This window comes from Culex pipiens, chromosome 2, assembly GCF_016801865.2.
Source record: "Culex pipiens pallens isolate TS chromosome 2, TS_CPP_V2, whole genome shotgun sequence".
NCBI classification, from domain to species: domain Eukaryota; kingdom Metazoa; phylum Arthropoda; class Insecta; order Diptera; family Culicidae; genus Culex; species Culex pipiens.
In genome coordinates, this window is record NC_068938.1 from 73,133,933 (window position 1) to 73,143,236 (window position 9,304).

The 9,304-nt window shown below is 39.5% G+C and overlaps 1 protein-coding gene across 2 annotated transcripts; it reads left to right on the forward strand.

Moving 5' to 3' along the window:
* The first annotated feature begins 917 nt into the window (after positions 1-917).
* On the forward strand, positions 918-1,837 carry LOC120423282 (mantle protein-like). Of its 2 annotated transcripts, none has more exons than XM_039587050.2 (2): positions 918-1,067; positions 1,142-1,837. In XM_039587050.2, exons 1-2 carry the CDS (start codon positions 1,062-1,064, stop codon positions 1,703-1,705), a joined length of 570 nt encoding a protein of 189 aa, XP_039442984.1. In that variant the 5' UTR covers positions 918-1,061; the 3' UTR covers positions 1,706-1,837. The 2 variants fall into 2 exon arrangements, with proteins under 2 accessions (XP_039442984.1, XP_039442990.1); XM_039587056.2 differs by having other exon boundaries at positions 1,145-1,837.
* Positions 1,838-9,304: the final 7,467 nt, after the last annotated feature.

Here is a 9,304-nt window from a genome sequence, read left to right on the forward strand (position 1 = left end):
AAACATGCCATTTTAAGGAAATTTAATTTTTTTAACCCAAAAGAGTCATTTTTAATTTTAAACATTTTTTTTTTCATTTTTAAATTTTGTGTTTTTTCCTAACTTTTTAGGGTTACTTTTTGAAGTGTAACAATGTTCTACAAAGTTGTAGAGCAGACAATTACAATAAATTTGAATATATAAACATAAGTGGTTTGGGGGGGAGGGGGGATCTGGGATTCTCCAAGTAGATCCGGTTTGACCTATAGCATTTAGAAGATTGAATCGATTGCCGTAAATTAATTGGCTCATGTATTCGAATTGCGAAATTTGACATCCCATACTTGTTCAATTTGAAATTATCTCTCATCCAGTGAGTAGTAGTAACTCAGGAAGTACTTGAAAATCAAAATTAAATAAACGCATAAAATTAAACTATTTGAAAAACAACCAACCTGGTTGATGATTAGTGGTTCTAGTGCTGATTACAGCTTGGTTTGTTGAGTTTGGCCAACCGCCCTGCAGCGCGTGAGCTTAGCTGACTCTGTGCTGTTCAGAGTCAGTTCGGTGCCGGCTTTTACTGGTGGTGGTGTCTTTTGGATAGTGGTTTTTACTTTTTCCATGCTGCACACGCATGATGATGCACCTTAGCGTTTGTCTGACAGCGCACTAATGGCTCATTTGTACACCAACTTAATGGCAGTGTTGCCAGAAGTATTTTGAAAATTTGAATTTTTCTTGTGCTAAGATAGTTTGAAAAACATTTACTTGAATTATGTGCTAAATCTAGTTTCGTCTAGAGCAAACTTTTCAAGCTGGCAACACTGCCATAGTTACTAGGAGTGCTTTTAAGTGGCTTGTGCCTCGCACACGAGGTCAGTATTGGAAAACCATTATAAATTAAAAACGTTCCTAGTATCGGGGCGCAGCAGTGAAATGTTCGGACCCAAACATGAACAGAGGCAAAAACCCCTTTCGTTATAGTGTATAAATACAACACGCAAATGTTGGTCAACATCCATTTCACCTTGAAGCGTTGAAACAATCGCAGCCGCAACAATCGCACGGAACAACCCAACGACATGAAGGTAACACGGGACAACACTTCCCCCTTTTGATAAAAGATGTTAAATTTATACTTTCTTTGCTTCCTTCTTTCCAGCAGGAACTGGTACTGCTGCTACTGGTTCTCGGTTGGAGTTCCGCTGTGATGGTCAAACAAGCGTCGCAACCCGTGGCTAACCCGTCAAAAAACAGCAAACGGGAGCTGCCACATGGCGCCAGTGAACAGCTGGAATCGTCCCACCTATTCGATACCCACCATTCGGAAGCCCACCACCAGTACGGCAACAAGCTCTTCAAGGAGGTCACCATCACGAAGAACATCCCCGTGCCCTACCCAATCAAGATCGAGCGCCACGTGGCCGTCCCGGTGCAGATCCCGTTCCCCGTTGCGGTCCAGAAGAAGATTCCGATCGTGGTCGAGCGGAAAATCCCCATCTACGTCGAGAAACCGATCCCGGTGCAGGTGGATCGTCCCTTTCCGTACCCGTTGCCGATCGAAGTTCCCGTGTTTCACAAAGTGGCCGTAGAGGTGCCCAAACCGTACCCGGTGCACGTGCCCAGCCCGTATCCGGTGTACATTGAGAAGCCAATGTATGTGGAAGCCAAGAGGAAAAGGGTGACCAATAGTAACAAAGTGAAGTTGATGAAACATAGGCATTGATGGAGGATTAGTGAATAACAACGAAGCAAGTATTCCGATCGACTTTCGAGAATTAGTGGATCTGTGCTAGTTTTAATATTTATTTATCGTAAAATGTTTTAAATTAAGTGATAGAAATACCTAACTGAACTGCCTAACTAAGAATAAATGTTATGAATAGATGATCAAAACTTGTGTAAAACATTCTATTACTTGAAATGCTTAGTCGTAAAGGTAGTAAGTAAATCGTGATTTTATTGTCAACAGCAAACGTGTGATTTAGAAAAATCATACCGTCTTGATCAAGTTAATTCTCATTTGTTGTTTTGTGATTGTTTTGTGACTTTTGTGGATCCATAAATCGCGATTTCAAATCTATGCTAAGCTCATAAAGTAGTAGTGCTAACACAAAACCAATCAAACTTGATAGATCAAAGAACAAGTCTGAAATGTCAATGAATTTCGTGGCTCCGCTTGCCAAGTCAAATTAAAATGCTTATTTCGTCGCTGTCGTGCTAACTTGTCTCACGTGCATTTTCGGCCAAAAAGAGTTAAGAACGCCATTTTGTGCCGCTCACAATGTCTCACCTTTGACCTTCACAGATCCTCAAAATTCGATTTCAATCCTGATATATTCAATGAAAACCGAAAAAACTCCGTGCTTTGCTGTCACTTTTCATATGATAGTAGTTTCAATCTTGTCGTGCTATCTTGAAATGGATGTTGGCCAACATTTGCGTGTTTGTATTGATGTAAAAGCGACAATTGGGTCCTAAAATTAAGCTTAGATTGCTGCTTTTATTGTTCACAACGAAATCAAAATCAAATTATTCGCTCTACAGCATTGCCTTGGAGTTCCCGATTACGGGATTCCTACTCGAAACTTGATGTCCGAAGGCTTGATTGTTGAGGCAATTGCAAACCTCTTTTTACACCTTTGCTTCCATCCATCCCGGGATTCGAACTGACGACCTTTGGATTGTGAGTCCAACTGCCTACCAGCGACTCCACCAAGACAGGACCCAGAGAGACGACTCCTACACCTGGAATGAGCTAACGACCTAATCACTAGGTTAGACCGGGACCATCATTTACTTCCCCATCCGACGGAAGGCGTGATCAGACAAATCTCGTCTCGAAATTTGCAACCGGGACCTTCTGGGATCGAACCCAGGCCGACTGGATGAGAGGCAATCACGCTTACCCCTACACCACGGTCCCGGTCGACGGTCACAACGATAACGACTTTTTACGACCACAAAAAGTTTAAAATGGATTTTTAAATCAATTTTGAAAAATTATTGAGCGTATTCCCGAAAAAGACACGCGGAAAATGAGCCTCGAAACGACGCGCAGCACTTTCGGCAAATGCGCGCTGTCAAATCCAACTGAACCCCAAGATGACAGTTTTCGTCAGTTGCGCGTATTCACCGACAGATGGCAACATCAAATACGCAACTCAAAATTTACATAGAAAACTTTTTTTTCGTGACGGCTTTTGCGGCACGCTCACTTCAACCGTTCTAGACTAATATTAGATCGTAGCATATCTCTAAACAGGTTTAAAAAAAAAATGGTTCCAGAATGCTTCTTTTGTCGTTTTAAGCCAAAACAAGGCGAAAACTATATTTATTTAAACTATTCGCCATTTTCAAAAGTTTGGCTAGATAATATCGAAGGCCGCCATCTTAGGCCCACTGGGCCCACAAAACGGGGTACGCTCAGTTTGTATGGGAGCTGTCAACATGCTCCCGGGCTGGTCAAATCCCATAGAGCTATGTAAGGCCGATCTCACGCACACTAGCTTACCATTTGTTTTTGCTGGCGGGTACAAATTTCAACCTAAAAATCCTTCGTGTACGTACACGCAATACATGCGCACGTAGATAACTCTATCGAGAAATTAAAAGTGAGAGTGTGTGCAACATGGAGTTAAACTTTCTGTGAAAGATTACCATGGCACTTCGAAAAGTTTAACTCCATGTTGCATGTACACACTCTCACTTCAAATTTCTCGATACTACGCGTTTTGTTTTTGTTGATCTTCTTCTTCGAATGGCATGGCATTGTTGCCGAGTATGTTTTTTATTGCACCAAAAGTGCAGAAAATCGCTGGCAACAATAACTATCTTCGGCACAACTAAAACGAACAATAACCTAGAGGTCCTTCTTGACAGAAAAGTTCCTACCTGACAGCTATTTCCACGGGGGCGAAATCTATATCTCACTACAGGTAACTCGACCGCAGCCATCACAAGCTGTCAATAACGGCACCAAAACAAAGCCAGAACAAAAGAGAACTGTCATTTACGGCACCAGATCAAAAGAAACAGCTTTTCATATCACTGCAACAAAGTATAAAAACTGAATGCATAAAATGGAAAGAACCTGATTTTTTTTTGGAAAATTATACCGCAATTTACATTTAAAAAGTAGGGTATGTTTTAGATGGTATATTTCTCTATTTATGGGCAAAATAGACTACCAAAGTTGAGATCATTAACATCTAGCTGATAACCTCATTTAAAGTTGTTCTCTTATCTCAAGAAACGTTCAACTTAACTTTTGTGTAGTTTTTACTTTTACTATTGTAATTCAGAATTTATTCTGCATAAAAAAATGAAATATAAACATATTCTTGTTTTTACTGTGCGCAGTTTGCACGCGATATTAATCTCAACCCCCAAGATGGCTGCCGTTAGTTGTTCCATCGAAAAGAGGTTGTCTTGTCAATTTCTTAAGAAAATTCAAAAACTTAAGAAAGTAGAAGGCGAGATCGTATTTTTTTTAATAATTATTAATTGAAGTTGTTTATGGATTCGATGCGGTTGTATCCATCCAGAAGCTGTATTTATTATTTGATTCCGTTTGATACCCTGGTTTAGTGAAAATCCTTTCTGTTTGTTGGATCAGCTTCGCTAGAATTAGCAATGTTTTTCATTGGATCAGGAAAAGCTGCAGTGTTCCAAAATCAGACAGGGAATTTATCTGCGACATCGCAGAATTACACCCTCGCCGCAACTGATAATAAAACAGCTAATTTAGCAGTAAGAAAAAAAGTCATGATTGTGCTTGAACATCCTCCTACTTAGTAAATGTAAACAAAGTGGGATCATTCGAAAATCACGTAACGCATTTTCTCTATTCATAACCCAGGTTTTTAGGTTAGAAATTTGACAGCTTGACTGCACTGTTTATTGTATTAATTGTTTATCATATTAAGCGAATATTTTATAAATTATTCGTTACTCTCTTAACAAACTTTCTTGTAGTAGTAACGATAAGTAATCCTATTAACGTTATTTTTTCAAAATGCATCTTTCTGCACCAAATCTCTTTCACCTCAAATCTTCCAGAACGAACAAAAATCTCGTTTCAAGAGCCATTGAGCGCCAAACAACTAACAGCGCACTAACTGGAAAATGTACTTCCCTTTTTATCAACTAGCACCACACAAAGAAAAACACACCTGATGATAATTTATTTATTTTCCTACCTCTCATCCTCGCAATTTTCCGCAAACTCCCCGTGTATTGATTCAAACAGCTTTCGTGCAACTGCGATATAGTTCGACACGAAACAAAAAAGATTCGTTGGATTTATTTTGACGGCAGTGGCACATGTGAACTGTCCCGGACACTCACGGGAAGATCCACATCCTCTTTCCTCCTTCCCCCTTTTCTCAATCCCAACTGGAACCATTTCCGCTTAGTTTAGTTTTTCCGTTGGTTCATTTTCGCCCGTTTGAAAATCGCTCAACCATCGTTAAGGATCGACGAGAAAAACAAAACGATCTGCGGAAGAAGGCAGCTGGGTGAATCCACTTCAAATCAATTTGTTCAATTTATAAAGTTATTAAGTTTATTTATTTTGTTTGAAGTTTTGTTTAATTTGTAGTCGATTTTAGTCAAGTTTTTAAAAATAAAATTAATAATTTTAAACAAGAAAGTTGCAAATTTCTCTGGAATCCTCTCCGTTTGTCTTCCCCTTCCCAGATGTCCGTTTTTTATGTTCTCCAGGGAGTTTGGACAAACATATGATGCACTTTGCCCTCCTTTCCCCCCTCTCAAACGGAACCGGCCAGATGGACAGACGAGATGGACCGTTTTTCCCCCTCGAGGGAATGTCCGATAAAAGATTGCAGCAAATTCTTTTCTCTCAAAGTTGTTATTCTTTTCCTCCCCGGATCCAATATCCCGAACCCCATTTGTGCTTCCTGAGCGTATACGAAACTCCAACGAGAGTGCATCACGGATCTAAACGACCATCGTGGAGTTCGTTTTTGTTTTTGTCATAGACTGAATAAAACAACCCCGGGAGAAATTGGCGTGTGTCATTTCAAACCTGGTGGACCGGGGCTGGTTGAACAAAAAGAGCAACAGACAATCGAAAATGTCACACGGGACAGAGTAAGGGTGCCAATTTATTGAATTAAATTCTCGGTTTTAAGGAGATGGAACCGTGAAAACCCTCTGAAACCATGCTCAAATAAAAAGACTTCTGGTCAGAAAATTTATTTTTTTTTGAAATTTTCAATAAATTTAAAAATAATATAATTTATTTGAAAAAATGAAAAAAGTAAAAAAAAGTTTACTGTTTATTGGATATATTATATAAGGAGCAATTCATAGCAAAGCATCACAATTGTAATTTTCTCAATCACCACTTTGATGATCAGTTGTGTGGAGACTGGTTACGCTGTCCGCTTTGTAAGCGGATGATTCTGGGTTTGATTCCCATCTGCTGCAACCTTCCATAGGATGAGGAAGTAAAATGTCGGTCCCGGCCTTAGTTGCTAGGCCGTTAAGTCATTCCAGGTGTAGGAGTCGTCTCCATGCCATAAGTACAAACAACACACCAAACCAAGCCTACTCCGGTGGAATCGCTGGCGGCGGTTGGACTCGCAATCCAAAGGTCGTCAGTTCAAACACTGGGGTGGAAGGTTCCTTGGAGTAGAAAGAGGTTTGGGTGCTCTCTCCATTCAAGCCTTCGTACTCCTAGGTTTGAGCAGAAACTTGCAATAGAGACCACAAAAGACCCGGGTGTCGTTAATGTGGATGGTTTGATTTTTTTTTGTGTGGAGACTTTTATGGAAAAATTTATTATGCAAAAAATTTTTTTTCAGAACAGCTTCATTGGAATCAAATGACACAAGCTCAAACAACATATATGAACTTTGAAATTTATTATATTAGAAGAAGATTTCTAACTATTTTCTATTCTAGGTAAATCAACAATAACAGATACACAACCGGAATTTCGTGTGAAAATCCAATAAATTTTAGCTGCACTCTTTCCAAACGGCTCAAAATAGATTACAAATCAAACTCAACCTACGCAAACACTTTGCTGCACTGATTCATTGACCATTTCCTACAATCGAATGAGCTGGACGTTTTTTTTTTGTTTACCTTCATTCATCGACAAATATCGGGAAATGGGTTACCACCAAACCGTCCGTCCTAGTCCGCCTACGATGCAAATTTGAGGCAGCAGTGCAGCGGGCGGTTGTTAAAAATATAAATTACGCTCGAAGCTAATCTAATTACCATCAATTTACCGTGTATGTAGAGCTGAACTTTTTCTTTCATTGCCACGGCGTGCGGTCCACGCCGCGGAACCATCGGTTTGTTTCAACCGTGGTGGATGCGATGGTGTGTTTCATGTTGGCATAATGGACCCACCCACATCAACACGTGTAACGCGTGTGTGTTAAAGTTGTTGAGTTGGTCAGTTTGTTATTGACTCCTCAAAAGTAACAAATCGTCGTGTTTGTACTTTGTTGCCGCGCGTAGATTTTAGATAAAATCGAATTAGGTTTGCCATTTTTTGATATGACGACCATTTTTATTTTTTCACATTAGAAATAACGTGTTTTTTCAATGATTTAAAACTGTCGTTAAGTTAAGAACGCCATGATTGTCACTTGACATAAGAAAGTAGTTGCGATCTGATTGAGCCATCTTGTAACATTCAGAAAGTGCGACAACTGTCAACTAAGGGAGTCTAGTCAGAGGACGTTTTGTCACATGTGAATGTACGACTATTGCATACATTTTCAATTATAACTCGGGAATCCAAATCAACCAAATTTTAGAACAAAGCGTGCACAGAAAAATATATGTAAATTTACACAGCATGTAATTACTGTTTGTTATGTAAACTCACTCAATGTAATGTTGAAATATGATGTAAGTATATAAAGTTATGGAAATTATTCCAAAGTAAATCTAAATCTAATGTAAATAATGAATCTAATGGAAACGTTGAGCATGGAAACTCAAATCTGATGAATTTCTACCCGTGTTCAGGATGTCGAAATTCCTATTTAATGTAAATCATATATCCAATGTATTTCTGCCAAACGTTGGCTTAAAAACTACCCGAACTAAAAATAGTTATATTTGGTTCTCTTTCTATCGCTCTCATATTTCGCTGGTCCACTGCCTGAGCCTCGACCTGAGCAATGCTTTAGCCACTCGTTTATAAAATGCGAATATGGCTCAGTCGGCACCGGGTAGCAGCAGTAACATCGAACATACTACCCGTCGTGCGTTCGATTCCAGTCCAGCGTTATTCCACTTGGCCGTCGACGAGAAAGCGTCCCTACCTGCAACATTTTAAAATCAGAATTTCCTTTTGCTGCCCGCTTCAATCATTTTAAAATAGAACATAGGCCACACCCTTTTCCTACTGCAATCCAAGTCGAGCTTCTCATTCCCATTGGCTAATCAGAATGAGTTGTTTAGAATGAATGTAAATTTCAAAACTAATGTAAATTTCAAAACTAAGTTTTGGTCAATTCTATCAAAAGTTATGGGTAAAAACGATTTAAAAATGCTCATTTTCAAATTGAGATTAAATGAAAAAAAGATCTCCGAGATATTTTCAGCAAATGTACTCGGAACGGAATCGACGTAACACCTTATAATGTGGCCCTCTTAAACATTGAGGTTTCGTCAACGGATCCACAGGCGTGTATCGTTCTTTTTGCGACAAGACTCTGCCTCCCGGGTCTCCTAAGTGTGAAGGTATGACACGGAGAGAGGTCACCGAATACCTATATTTACACTTAGAATGTTTTGCGTCCGCCTCGGGATTCGAACTGGCGACCTCTAGACTGTGAGTCCAGTGCGCGGTCCGATTGATCCACACAAAAAAATGCACTTTAGAATGTGTACTTTCAGATGCTTCTAAGAGCGAGGTCAGACTTCACCACATTTTTATGTTATTTACATTTTAAAATGGCGTCTTTTTGTCGTATTTTGGCCATTTCGAAGGTCCAAGTTTTGCTCTCTTGGTAGAAAAATAAGTGTTTTGATAAGTTCTACAAATGTCTAGAAGACACCATCTCGCTACGACATAAGCCTGAGTTGATAAATTCAAAAAACTCATTTTTTCATTAACACCTCAACCTTAATTACAAAAATGGCTCTAGAAACTTCCCGTTTATAAATAGAGCTTTGTGTTCTTAAGAAAAAATGCTCTGAGTGGTGTTCCCTACAACTTTTCTGAAGACACCAAAGCGCTATCTCGTCATCCCGCCAAAATAAAAATTCTGAACCACCCTAATGTCCACCATACCAAAAGATGTCCCTAATGACCCTGATCATTGGTCCC